Here is a 14513-nt window from a genome sequence, read left to right as displayed (position 1 = left end):
AGAAAACAAAGCAACAAGGAAAGAGAGGAGTAAGAGCAAACTGTGGAGAATAAACTGAGAGGTGTCTGAAAATAGTCAAGGACAAGAGCCTGGGGTGTGACAGACACATAGCTGAATGTGTGAGACTACGGGACCAGGAGCTCAAGAGGCCTAGGCAGCAACGTGCAGGCCAGGGCAAAACGTGCATCAGCAATAAAATAGGTGGGCACATTAGGAGTACTCATATAAGAACTTTCCTATTTGGAGATGCCTAGATCATGCTCTACCCTTGGGTTTAGAGATTCTGAGCAGCCAAATGTGAATGGTTTGCTCTGGATAAGTCCTTTTCATTATAGCCAATTGGAACCATTTGAATTCACACTCCTAATTACCTGCTTCTGGTTGCTGTGTCTAAACCATGTCTGAACCAACATAGCTTCTGGTACTCTACACTTCACCATGGGTCTTGGTCCAGCATCATTGGCAGGGACACACCAGCCCTGTTCATAGGACTGGAATAAAATCCAGAAGTAAGTTGTCTCAGGACCTCTGTTTTATAACAGGTTAGAAACAACTCCTGTACGTATGGTTGTGGGATCCTGGCCTGGGTCCAGGAGCATATAAATCTGCAACAATTACCACTAGCAAGGATTAATATGAGGTTCAGCAACAAAGCTGCAAGAACTAGTGGTGGGGACTTTGTTCCTAAAGTGCAGTGTCCCTAGTGTCAAGTGCTTGTGGGCAACCTAGAGTCGCATCTGATGTAGGAAGACTTAATGGTCCTGAAATGGAATGTCTAGAAACTGTTAAGGAGCTGGAGGTCTATAAGCTGCTGCTTGGTTTAAGAGTTTTCTTATATAATATCTTCTCTTTGTGGGACAAGGTCTAGCTTTCAAGGTGCCTCAAAACTAACAGGTGTTGACCCGGCGTGGTGGCTCACGCCTGTGATCCTAGCACTTTGGGACGCCGAGGTGGGTGGATCACCTGAGGTCAGAAGTTCAAGACCAGCCTGGCCAACATGGTGAAACCCCACCTCTACTAAAAATACAAAAAATAGCCGGGTGTAGCAGCCTGCACCTGTAATCCCAGCTACTCGGGAGGCTGAGGCAGGAGAAACATGTGAACCCGAGAGGCGGAGGTTGTAGTGAGCGGAGATCGTGCCACTGCACTCCAGCCTGGGTAGCAGAGCAAGACTCCATCTCAAAAAACAAAACAAAACAAAAACAGGTGTTAATGAGGAACTTGTAATTTTTGGAGGTGAGTAGAGAAAGTGAAAGAACAGCACTAAAAGTAACTGTGATGAATGAGTGTTGTGCCTCTACTATCAAGCAATATTAAGAGGAGCTGTTATATCTAAAAATCCTTGAGTAAAACAAAGACTGGCCAATTCTGTGAAATGCTATTACCAAACCCCTGCCCCCTGAATGTTTCCAGTCTATGTGGTATTACTTGGAACCCACTTGGGAAAAGTTCCATTCCATAAATCCTGGAAGAGGCAGGAAGAGAAGAGACAGAGTTTGAACTTGCAGAAACTGCTTGTTGGGGTCCAAATGGAAAATCAGATATCAAATTGGTTGTTACAAACCTATTCACAGACTCAGGGTAAGCAATTTAACAACAAGTGGCACAGAGTTGGAGGCTTAGGAGAGAAAGCAAATTATCCCAAATTGTTCATCTGCTACAGCACCATTATCTTCCTCTTTAAACTTTGTTATTTTAGCCCACAGTGTCATCATTTTCTAATTCCTTTTTTTTTTTTTTTTTTTTTTGAGACAGAGTCTAGCTCTGTCGCCAGGTTGGAGTGCAGTGGCACAATCTCAGCTCACTGCAACCTCTGCCTTCCAGGTTCAAGAGATTCTCCTGCCTCAGCCTACTGAGTAGTTGGGACTACAGGCGCGCACCACCATGCCCAGCTAATTTTTGTATTTTTAGTAGAGACGGGGTTTCACCATGTTGGCCAGGATGGTCTCGATCTCTTGACCTTGTGATCCGTCCACCTCAGCCTCCCAAAGTGCTGGGATTACAGGCATGATTCACCGCACCTGGCCAGTGTCATTTTCTACTGATGCAGGTTGGAAGCCTCATGCTGTTCCACCTGCCCCGGAAGCTTTCCCTAATTTCACAGCCCCGTCTCACCCATCCTCATGGATCCAGTTCAAGAACCATCTCATCCATGAAGCCCATCAGTCCTTGGAGATCTTGTTCATAACTTCCACATTGTCAATGCCCAGCAGTGTTCTAAAAACAGCAAGTTCTCAAAACTATAAGCATTAGTTACTAAAAACAGGCTCCTGTGTGGGAATCCGCATATAGGCAGCAGGCTCCCTTAATTCAGGGACTAGAGAGCCACCTGGTCTTCCTCCCTACACATCACAGCCTAGGCCTGGGTGCCCGGGTTTATATTTTCTAGCACCAGATCCTCCTCTTCCAACAGGGGCGATACCCAAAAGCATAGGACTAGAATGAAACAAACCCAGCTCTTCTGTGAGGTGTAGGCCTGTGAGAAGATCAGTATTGGTGGCCAATCCCTGATTCCTAAGGGGCGCCTACTGAGTCATCTGGGCCAGATCAGCCCCTAGGCCCAGCACTGTTCAGTAGTACCAGCATACCACTACCTTCTGTACCATACCTCAGGCCCTGACTGCGAAGCAGGCTGAAACTGTAAGCCTTCTTTTGGGGTCCTCCCAGAAAAGCATGCCTCCCTGGGCACAGAGATACAGATTCCAGGAGATTCTGTTCCTCTCTTCTCACTGGCATGATCCTCTGAAGCAGAATGTTGAGAACAAACGAACAGGACAGCCACAATGAGCTAAGGTCTGGGCAGAGAAGAAATCCAAACTTGTTGAGCAAAAGAAATCAAGAACAAGCAAATACCAGAAGGGAACAGCCAAAAGTTTTTCAAAGTTATGGAGAACAGCAAGGAAAATGGTCCAAGAGTCCAGCAAAGAGTAATGAGGAGGGCCATGGCACATAGGGAGGAGTGGTGAAGACTGAAAAATAGGTGAGCAGCCAAAGAAGGTGCCTAACAGTGAGGCAGCATCCTAGTTCTGGTTCAGCTAACTCACATTCCTCTCACCATGGGGTGAACCAATTCTCAGCTACCCTGGGGGGAAGGCTTGTTGAAGATGACGCCTGCAGAAGCTGGCTGGCAGGGTACTGGACTCTGGGATGGGATACCGGCAGGGGCATTTCCCCACCAGCTTCACCCTGGAGATAACTCCATGTTTCAGAACCTGTTACCTTTTTCCTCAAACATGAGCTATTTTTCCTAGTTTCCTTTGAAAGATCGGACCGAAAGTCAAGTTTTTGTGGTTTAGGCTCACCCTTCAAAACACCCGAAATAACTTTTGCAGAAATCTTCCTCATGTTCAAGTTTTCTTTCAAAATGAGCCTAACTGTTTCTTTGTCTAAATTTAACTCTTCAGCCATCATCCTCACGGTTAACTGCCTGTTTGAACAAACCAAGTCCTTGACCTTCTGGATGTTGTCATCTGTTCGGTGGGTGACTGGACGCCCACTTCGGGCATCATCTCGAACATCTTCCCGACCTTCTTTAAACCTTTTGTGCCAGTCAAAAACTCTGGCCCTTGACATGACTTCATCCCCATAAGCTTCTTTTAAAAGATGGTGGGTCTCACTTGCAGACTTGTTCAATTTCACGCAAAATTTGATACTAATCCTTTGTTCTAAATAGCGGTCACTCATTCTGGCACTGAACAACACAGGAACGTTAACACGCCACGACTGTAAGGGAAAGACGGACAGATCAATCTTTATAGGGCTGCAGGTGTAATCATATCGCTATTCTTGCTCTTCTAGAAGCCAGACCGGGAAAGAGTAATTGCTTTTATGAATTTTTGTCCCTCAGCTTCCAGTCGAGGCTGGGGGGATCCCTTCTGGGAAGCCAACAGTCGCTGCAAAGCTGGGAAAAATTAAATCGCCTACAACCACGTCTGCATCAAACCAGTGCACGCACATCTGCCGAGTTTGCCAGTCACCAAGGTCGCTCCGATTCTGCGGCCCTTAAGGAGTATATGGCGAATTCTACAAGAAAGGCCTAAGTGGTGGCAAATTAAGCAAGCAAGAAGAGATGCATCGGTGATGTAACGTGTAAGCTCGCCCTAGATCTGCAGAAACCCGCGCACGCCAAACCTACCGGAGCAGCCCGGTTATCGCCTGCTCTAGTCGCCCGGGAGACAGGCGCGCATGCGCAATTCTCTCCCCCCCGCGGATTAGACTGTGCGCAGTCGCACTGCGGCAGCGCGCGCCAGGTCCCGCCTCCGCCTCGCCACACCCCGGCAGGCGCGCTACCTTGCGCGTGCCCGCCTGCTGAGAAGGCGGAAAGGAGGGGCGGGGGAGGAAGGCTGAGGGAAGAGAGGGCACCCCCGGGCGTCAGGGTGCATTGTGGGAAGGAGGCGGCAGCGTCTCGGGCGGGCGGGAGGTGCACCAGCGGCGGCGGCGGCGGTAAATCCTCCCGGCCGCTCACAGCACTGTGGAGCCACGTCTCCAGCCCGGCCTCGGACCGCGGCACCCCTCCTGGCCCTCGCGGCTTCTAGCCCGCCCGCCCCTCCCCCGCGCGTCGGCCCTGCCGAGCCGGCCGGCCGGCCTGGCTCCCCTCCCCGGCCCCGACGGGCGGGCGGACTGCCCTGAGGAGGCGGGGAGGGGAGGGCTGGGTCGGCCGGCGGGCGGGCGACGATGCCGAACTTCTGCGCTGCACCCAACTGCACGCGGAAGAGCACGCAGTCCGACTTGGCCTTCTTCAGGTTCCCGCGGGACCCTGCCAGGTAAGCGGCGGGCGCAGAGCGGGCGGCCCAGGCCCACCTTCGCGGTGAGCGCTGCCAGCCGCCGGACCCGGGCGGGCTCCCGGGCTGGCTGAGAGGGGCGCAGGAGGCGGGCGCAGCGCACTGCCGTCGACCCCAGCGTTGGACCGAGATGGGGAGCCGGCCCCGAGCCGTGGGCGGGCGGGCGTCCGGGGACCTCGGAGCACGTGCGCTGGTGGGGGCTCTGCGCGGAGGACACCACCCCAAACGCGAGGGAGCTGGGGCGGCGCGCGGACGCGGGATGCTGTGGGTTCTCGCCGTGGCTCACTCGCTGTGTGACCTCGGGGGAGTCGCTTTCCTCTCTGGGCGTTAGTTTCCTTAGCTGTCAAAAGAGCAGGACTCTATGGTTGTGGCCGCTGGGGCCCTTCCCTCTCCTTGCCACCACCCCCGGGACAGTGTTTCTGTTTTGAGTCCCGCTACCTTCTTTCATCTCATCACAACTGCTTTCTCCTTCGGACTTGTCATTGCACGGTTCAGGGTTCATTTTCTGGCTGTCACCGTTACTCATTTTCTCACTTGGTTATTGTAGGGATAACAGAGAGTGTACGCGTGAGGGCGTGGGAATTGGTATTGGAACCTCTTCCTTCGGATAAGCCCCACACACTGACTTATATTTAGGGAATGATAGCATAGGGACTGTGTTTGAAAGGCCGAGATGTTTCATAGGCCTGTCTTGTTGGTTCATTCATTTAAAATCAATGCCTACTATGTGGCGAGCGCAAATGTTAGGTGCTGGGATTTCATGGGTGAATAAGGGTGTCACTGCTTGCAGAAAGCTCTCAGTCCATTAAGGGAACAGGTACAACAACTATAATTTATGTTATTTATTCAATTAATTATTGAAGGTCTACTTGTGTTTGGCATTGTTGTGAGCAGTGGGGGTTACAGATGAACAAATCGAAGTCCTTGCTTTCACGAAGATTACATTCTAATGGGGGGGGAATAAACAAGTAAAATACGTAGTGTGTCGGATGATGATAAATACTGTGGAGAAAAATAAACAAAGGTTAGAGGGTAGGGGAATAAGTAGTATCAAGGGATGCACAATTGGTATTTTAAATACAGTGGTTAGAGAAGGCCTCACTAAGAAGGTGAATTTGAGCAAAGACCAGGTGAAGGGGCCAGCCATGGAGATACCTTGGGCGGCAGCATTCCAAAGAAGGCAAAGACAGGGCAGCCAGGAGTCCTGGGAGAGAGGTGAGATGAGACCAGAAAGGTGTGTGTATGGTAGGGGCAAATTCTTTAGGTAGGACATTGTAGGTCTTGGAAGGCACTATGGTTTTTATTATGAGTGAAATAGGAAGTCATTGAAGGGTTTAGAGCAGACTTAAATTTTAACAGGATCAGTGGCTGCTCATTAGATTGTGGGGAGGCAAAGGTGAAAGCCGAAAGACCAGTTAAAAGGCTGTTGTAATAATCCAGATTAGGAGAGGAGGAGATGGTAAATTTGAGATATGGTTTGAAGGTGAAGCCAACAGGATTTGCTAACGGTTTGGAGGTAGATTGTAAAAGAAAAAGAGAACTCAAGGACGACTTCAAGATTTTAAAAATCTATGTTGGCTAGGTTGGTCTTGAACTCCTGGCTTCAAGCAATCCCCCTGTCTCGGTCTCCCAAAGTGCTAGAACAGGCTCTGAACCAGCGCACCCAGCCGACTTCAAGGTTTTTAACGTGAGCATTTGCTGAGATAGGGAAGACTGGGAAGCGCAGATTTGGTAGAGGAATACTAAAAGTTTGGGTTTGAGAGGCCTGATAGACATTCAAGAATAGATGTGTAGCTCGGGCATGGTGGCTCACACCTGTAATCCCAGCACTTTGGGAGGCCTAAGCAGGCAGATCACTTGAGGTCAGGAGTTCGAGACCAGCCTGGCCAACATAGAGAAACCCTGTCTCTATTAAAAAATACAAAAATTAGCTCAGCGCAGTGGTGCGTGCCTGTCCAGCTACTCAGGAGGCCAAGATATGAGAATCGCTTGAACCTGGGAGGCAGAGGTTGCAGTGAGCCGAGATGGTGCCACTGCACTCCAGTCAGGGTGACAGAGCAAGACTCCGTCTCAAGAAAAAAAGAATAGATGAACAAAAAAAAAAAAGAATAGATGTCTTTCTTCATACCATATACAGAAATGAACTCCAAATGGCCTATACTTTTATTTAGATCAAAGGCCTAACTATAAGAGCCATATCATTAAACTTTTAGGAAAAAAATACAGGTAAATCTTCATGACTTTAGATTTGGCAGCACATTCTTGTTTGTTTTTTGTTTTTTTGAGACAGAGTCTCACTCTGTTGCCCAGGCTGGAGTGCAGTGGCACAGTCTCAGCTCACTGCAACCGCCGCCACTGATGTTCACAAACTATTCTACTCACTCAGCTCCCAGGTAGCTGGGATTGCAGGTGCCCACCACCGTGCCTGGCTAATTTTTGTATTTTTTTTTAGTTGAGACGGAGTTTCGCCATGTTGGCCAAGCTGGTCTCGAACTCCTGATCTCAGGTGATCTGCCCGCCTTGGCTTCTCCCAAAGTGCTGGGATTACAGGTGTGAGCCACTGTGCCTGGCTGGCACTACATTCTTAGATATGACACCAAAATACATGCAGTAAAAAGAAAAATAGACTAATTGGACTTCATCAAAATTAAACTTTTGCGTGTCAAAGAACATTACCAAGAAAGTGAAAAGAATGGAAGAAGGTACTTGCAAATAATACATTTGATTAGGGTCTGGTATCCAGAATATATAAAGAACTCTTACAATTCAGCAACAAAAAGACAACCCAATTTTAAAATAGGCAAAAGACTTCTTCTTTAAACAAAAGATATAAATGGCTAAAAAGCACATGAAAAGATGCTGAGCATCACTCGTTATTAGAGAAGTTCAAATCAAAACCACAAGTAGCAGTTAGATGTAGAATTACCGTGTGTCCCAGCAATTCCATTCCTAGGCGTATATCCAAAGAATTGCAAACTGATATTCAAAAAAACCAAATGTGCACACATTCATAGCAGCACTATTCGCAATAGTCAAAAGGTAGAAACAAGCCATGTTTATCAGTGCGTGAATGGATAAACAAAATGTATATCAATACAATGAAATATTAGCCATGAAAAGGAATGAAGTGCCAGTACATACTACGGTATGGGTGAACCTCAGAAACGTGCTAAGTGAAAGAAGCCAGATACAAAAGCTTATATGTCATATGATTCTATTATATTAAATATCCAGAATAAGTAAATCCATAGAGACAGAAAGCGTATCAGTGGTTGCCTGGGGCTGGGGGAAAGGGAGAGTGGGGAGCAACTGATTAATGGTTACAGGGTTTCCTTTTGAGGTGATGAAAATGTTTTAGAATTAGGTAGTGGTGATGGTTGCAGAACATGATGAATGTGTTAATTGCCATTAGTTTTTTACTTTAAAATGGTTAGTTTTATGTTATGAGAATTTCACCTTAAAGAAAATCAATGTCTTGAAGAGAGGATAGGATATACAAGTCTGAAATTCAGAGACTTTCAGACTGGAAATTGTAAATATGGGTGTTCTCAGTTTATAGAGGGTATTTAATTAAAACTGTGGTACGGGTTAAGGTTATCTAAGGAGTGAGCAAAGAACAGATCTGAGGATTGAGTCCTGGGGCATTCCCAGTGATTTAAGTTCCGAGACATGGGAAAGAACTCGCTCAGTACAGTGAGGAGTAGCAGTTGGGAACAGAGGAGAGGAGCATCTTAGTCTGACTTGGCCTTGCCCCATTATGCGTTATCTTCCTTTTACCCAAATTTTAGCCCAAAGACATTCTTACAAGTTTATTTCACTTCCATAATGAGGGCACCCCTAGTCAGTTCTGGACCACAGGTCATTTGTGTTAATATGTAGTGAATCCTGTTTTGACTACACTCCTTAAGGGGAGTATAGTCTACAGGGGTTTACAGTTTCAGATCAGAAGTGTTTAGATCTAGTGAAATCTCACTTGAAATACTGGAATTTTCTCAATAATAGTGACTTTTAGTCATTTTTAGGGTTATTATCCCTTTTGAGAATCTAGCATAAGGACTCTTACCTGAAAAAACATAGACACAATTTAGCATTCGAAGACAAAGGTGTTTATGGGCCTTTATAGGCCCTGTGCATTCCTGACAGATGAGCATCTCTGCCCTTGCTAAAACACCTCTAATGATAGTCCTCCCCTTTGTGAGAAGACACGTGATGATTCTGGACAGCTTTGGCTGTTGTTTCTTCCTTGTATTGAGTGAACATCTGCCTCCTGTAATTGAGGCCTTGGAGGTCCTAGTTTTGTCCCCAGGATCACACTAAGTCTGTGCCCTTTTCAGCGTTAGACTCCTTTGAATGCTTCAAGACCAAATCATGAATTTCTTTTTAAAAAGATGTTTATTGAGATGCAATTCACATATAATTCACCCATGTAAAGTGTACAATTTGGGGTATATACATTAATTTTTAAAATTTTGGTAAAATACAACAAAATTTGCTATTTTAACCTTTAAGTGTGCAATTCAGTGGCGTTAATTACGTTCACAGTGTTGTGCAACCTTCTCCACTATTTCCAAAACTTTTTCATTTATCCCAAACAAAAACTAACCATTAGGCAATAACCTCCCATTCCCCTGCCCTTCCAGCCTTTGGTAACCTCGAATCCACTTTTGGTCTTTACAAATTTGCCTGTTCTAGGTTCCTCATATTGGTGGAATCATACAATATTTCTCCTTTTATGTCTGGCTTGTTTAACTTAATATGTTCAAGGTCTTTTTGTCCAAATCAAACCTCCTCATACTACATGATTTTAAGTTCTACTGTATTTGATAGTTTCCTTTTCACTGTGCCCAGTGTTATTTATAACAAAGAAGTAGTTTCCAGAGGTGTTATTGAATTAATAACAGTATTTTTAGGGTTATTAGCTCTAACCCCCCCCGCCCACCTTTTCTTCTATAAACAGGTTGTAGGGAAGGTTGATAAAAGGTGACATTGCCAGTCTAGTCTTCAAATGCTAACATTGTTAACAATAAAGATGAATATATTTAATGCTATTAAAACAGTACATTCCCAGTCATCAGTTATAAATTCCATGCATGCTTTTAGAAACAGCTATTTAGAAATAATTTAAACTTCAAGAGTGTAATTAATAAAGTGTATGTGTAGAATTTACATACCATAATAGTTCTTATTGTTTTAGAAAAAGTGGCATTAATATGCTTCTTTTTTAAAAAAGTGAAATAACCCAGCTTAGGTCAGTGACATGATTTAAGTGAAAAAAAAAAAAAAAAAGCCTAAATCTTGATTGCCCCAGGGTGGCTTGCCTAATGCCAAGGCTTGCCACTGTGAGGCAGCTCACAGTGGAGCTCTTCCTAAACCAGGAGAAGGTACAGGTAGAGCTAATGAATTGCTCTGATTAGAGTGAGTTGGGCGTTGAAGCTCTCTTCTTCCTCCTCAGGCAGCTAGTACTAAGTCACCCAAGATGGGTGAGGGCTTCCAAGGTTCTTCTGGCAATTTAATGAAGGCTGATTGAGAGTTGATGTGCTCTACTTTGTGAAATGTAAAACTGGTTTTCTGGGGACTCGTGAGGGTGCCTGTTTGGGCTGCTATAACAAAATACCTTAGACTAGGTGATTTTTAAACAACAGAAATTTATTTCTCATAGTTCTGGAAGCTGGAAAGTGCAAGATGAAGTCACCAGCAGATTTGGCATCTGGTGAGGGCTCACTCTTGGCTTCTTAGATGGTGCCTTCTTGTTGTGTTCTCACATGGCGGAAGGGGCAAATAGGGCTTCCCCGTCATGACCTAAGTCACCTCCCAGATGCCCCACCTCCCAACACCACTGCACTGGGGATTGTTTCAATATGAATTTTGAGGGGATGCAGACATTCAGACCATAGCAATCCCCAAGACCCTTTCAGGGAGTCAACAATGTCAAAACTGTTTTCATAATAACACTGATATTATTTGCATTTTTCATATTCGGTCTCTCAGGAGTGGACAGTGGAATTTTTGGGGTGCTACATAACATGATGGCATCATTGCTTTGATAAATTTTGTATTGTGTTTTCTAGAATTTTCTAAATATGATTATTCAGATCTGGGTGTTTGGTAGACATTTTCTCAGAAATAAACAAGCCTGCCACTTCAAGGAGAACAACTGATAATTTGAGCATTCAAGTTGAAAATTAGAATTTTGGAAAATTTATGGGCTGCTGTGAGCTTGACAGCTCTCTAATACTTAAAGACTTTTCTGGTGAGATCACTGATTATACTGATGTGTTTCTTTTTTTTTTTTTGTATAATGAATTGCGTTAACATTTATATGGTATGTATAACTCACTGAACTAATATTTTCCAAGTGGCCAATTTATGGTTTTACAGAGACATACGTGAATAAAAGGTCTATTCAAAGTGTAAGATAGACTATGGGATTTTTTATGTAGTAGGGGATGAAAAAGCTTATTGGTCTGGTCTCAGATTTCACATTTCAACTAATCTTGAAGAAACTACCACTTGTGGAGAATTCACAATTATATGGAAAAAAGAGGAGTATTGTAATAACCTTTTTAACTGCGTATCGTTATGAGGCTAGATTTTCTTCATATATTTCAACCAAAACAACGTATAGCAATAGATTAAATACAGAAGTAGATGTGAGAATCTAGCTGTCTTCTGTTAAGCTGGACATTAAAGAGATTTGCAAAAATGAAGAAGTGTCATTTTTCTCACTAAATGTTTTGGAAAATGTAATTTTTTATTAAAACGTTATTTATGTTAACATATTATAAGGTTGGTATTTTAATGAATTAATAAATATTTAAAAAATTTTTCTGATAAATGTTGTTAGGTAAAATCCACATAAATAAAAGATCTTTGGAGTCCTCAATAATGTATTAGTGCAAAGGAATCCTGGGACTATGACGTTTGAGAATTGCTGCTCTAAAATGTGAGCAGCAAATTTCAAACTTTTTTTTTTTTTTTTTGAGGGGTCTTGCTCTGTCACTCAGGCTGGCGTGCAGTGGCAGGAGCATGGCTCACTGCAGCCTCAACCTCCTGGGCTCAAGCGATCTTCCAGCCTCAGCCACCCAAGTACCTGGGACTGTAGGTGCCTGTCACAATCCCCGGCTAATTTTTAAAAAAAATTTTTTTTAGAGACAGGGTCTCACCATGTTGCCCAGGCTGGTCTTGGACTCCTGAGCTGAAGCATTCCTCCCTTGTTCAGCCTCCCAAAGTGGTAGGATTGCAGATGTGAGACACCACGCCCAGCCTGAAGTACTTTCATATCAACTCATTTAATCTTCCAAACAATGGGATGAGTTGTAATAATAGTACTTCTTTTTTTTTCCTTTTTTTTTTTTCTTTTTTGAGACAGTGTCTCACTGTCACCCAGGCTAAAGTGCAATGACACGATCTCCAGTCATTGCAACCTCTGCCTCCTGCACTCAAGCAATTCTCCTGCCTTATCCTCCCAAGTAGCTGGGACTGCAGGTACATACCACCATGCCTGGCTAATTTTTGTATTTTTTGTAGAGACAGGGTTTCGCCATGTTGCCCAGGCTGGAACAGTACTTATGTAGTATATTCTTTGTGACAGGCACTGCTCTGTTATATACTTCTCTGTTATATATACATTATTTCATGTTACCCTTGCAGTAAATTTTGAGGTAGTCCTTGATTTACAGGTGACCAAAGTAGGTACAGAGAGGTTAGCTAACTTTTTTAAAGGCCCTACAGGAACGTCTAAAACCTTAAGAGTAAGACAGGATAAAATAGGTATTACCTAAACTTATTTGACCATGGAACCCTGTTTTTTTTTGGAGACAGATTCTTACTCTGTCGCCCAGGCTGGAGTGCAGGGGCACAATCATTGCTCACTGCAGTCTCCATCTCCCAGGCTCAAACGATCCTCCCATCTCTGCCTCCCAAGTAGCTGGGACCGTAGGCGCACGCCACCACACTTGACTAATTTTTTAATTTTTTATAGAGATGAGGTCTCCCTATATTGTCCAAGCTGGTCTTGAACTCCTAGCCTCAAGTGATCCTCTTGCCTTGGCCTCTAAAAGTGCTGGTATTATGAGCCACCATGCCTGGTCCCTTTTTCTTTTTTTTTTTTTAAATGGAACAGTTCTGACTGGTCATGGTCACTCAGGCCTGTAATCCCAGCACTTTGAGAGGCCGAGGCAGGAGGATGGCTTAAACCCAGGAGTTTGAACTTACGATGACCTATGATTGCACCATGTGCTACAGCCTGGGCGACAGATTGAGGCCCTGTCTTTTTTTTTTTTTTTTAGGAGCAATTCTTTGAACAGGATTCCTTGGAATACACTTTTAGAAGTGCTGCATTAGTAAGAAACCAATGAGGGAAAAACATCAAAAACAAAACAAAGAAGTAATCAGTGATGGCTGACTAGTGCTGAAGGTGTTTAAGGTGTGTACAGAAAGTGGCTGCACACAGTGGCTCACGCCTGTAATCCCAGCACTTTGTGAGGTTGAGGCAGGAGGATCGCTTGAGCCCGGGAGTTTGAGACCCACCTGGGCAGTATAATGACACCTCTTCTCATTACTTTAAAAATGAAATAAAAGATAGGCCAGGCACGGTGGCTCACACCTGTAATCCCAGCACTTCGGGAGGCCGAGGCGGGTGGATCGCCTGAGGTCGGGTTCAAGACCAGCCTGGCCAACATGGCAAAACCCATTTCTACTAAAAGTACAAAAATTAGCTGGGCGTGGTGGCGGGTGCCTGTAATCCCAGCTACTCAGGAGGCTGAGGCAGGAGAATAGCTTGAACCCAGGAGGCAGAGGTTGCAGTGAGCCAAGATTGTGCCACTGCACTCCAGCCTGAACGACAAGAGCAAGACTCCACCTAAAAAAAAAGAAAAGAAAAGTTAAAAATGAAATAAAATCTGTACGGGAAAGTGACCATTGGATTTGGCAAGATAGGGTCATTAGTAATTTTCTTGAGCAGTTTCAGTGGAAAAGGGATAGAGCAGGAGCCTCCTTGACATTGATTAAGGAGACAGTACAACAAGATAAGTGGATGCAGTCCAAATGGATGCTTTAACAAGTTTTGCTATAAAGAGGATCAGGGTTAAGAGAGTTTTAAAGATGGGAGACACTAGGGCATGTTTACACGGTGGGAATAATATAGTAAGATACATGTAGGGAGTTCAGATATTATATATGGAGAGGTGGAAAGTCTTAAATACCTGGAGTTTTCTGTGTGCATACATATTCATACACATACACCCACATATATGTACACATGTGAATCAGGAAAAGTTTCCCTCAAGAAATGACATTTGAGCTAAGATCTGAAGGCTGAGTCATAGTTAACTGTGCATAGGAAGTGTATAAAAAGCAGCAAGAAGAGTGTAGTAGGCTGAGTAAACAGCACAGAGAAGGCCCCAGGAAAGAAGTGAACACAATTGTTTATCCTGAGAGTAATGAGAAGCCACTAAAAGCTTAAGCATGGGAGAGACATTCTCAAATTGGCTTTAAAAAATACTCTGCAGCATGGAGAAGGGGTTAGAGAAGGGCAGATGACCAGTTTGGAAGAGATGCTAGTAGACCAGGTAAAAAATTATGGTAGCTTGGACCAGGGTGTTACTGATGGAGAGAAGCAGATGGATTTGGGGAGTCATTCCACTGTGCTAAGGGAAAAGTCTACAAAATCTGGAGTACAGGGAACAGAACAATGACAGGGAGAGCTGGGAAAGGGGAGGCATAGGTAAAAAT

General features: G+C 44.6%; 2 protein-coding genes across 4 annotated transcripts in view; one reads left to right on the top strand and one right to left on the bottom strand.

Moving 5' to 3' along the window:
* The window catches only part of GVQW3 (GVQW motif containing 3), a 41003-nt gene extending 36820 nt beyond the window's left edge, over positions 1–4183 (bottom strand). For 2 of the 3 annotated variants that reach the window (XM_055283003.2, XM_063641392.1), the window contains exon 1: positions 2609–4165. In XM_055283003.2, the coding sequence (XP_055138978.1) occupies positions 3052–3684 (633 nt within the window). In that variant the 5' untranslated portion in view covers positions 3685–4165 and the 3' untranslated portion in view covers positions 2609–3051. Of the gene's footprint in view, positions 1–2608 lie in introns of all 3 variants that reach the window. The other variant, XM_063641391.1, reaches the window with a different exon arrangement.
* A 133-nt stretch (positions 4184–4316) lies between these two features.
* Positions 4317–14513, top strand: part of THAP12 (THAP domain containing 12) — a 31208-nt gene continuing 21011 nt past the window's right edge. The window contains exon 1 of the mRNA XM_055282987.2: positions 4317–4763. Within this exon, the coding sequence (XP_055138962.1) occupies positions 4675–4763 (89 nt within the window). The 5' untranslated portion in view covers positions 4317–4674. The remainder of the gene's footprint in view (positions 4764–14513) is intronic.

This window comes from Symphalangus syndactylus, chromosome 6 (genome assembly GCF_028878055.3).
Source record: "Symphalangus syndactylus isolate Jambi chromosome 6, NHGRI_mSymSyn1-v2.1_pri, whole genome shotgun sequence".
In the NCBI taxonomy this organism is placed as follows: domain Eukaryota; kingdom Metazoa; phylum Chordata; class Mammalia; order Primates; family Hylobatidae; genus Symphalangus; species Symphalangus syndactylus.
The sequence above is the reverse complement of the archived record's forward strand: the minus strand, read 5'-3'. Positions and strand labels throughout refer to the sequence as shown.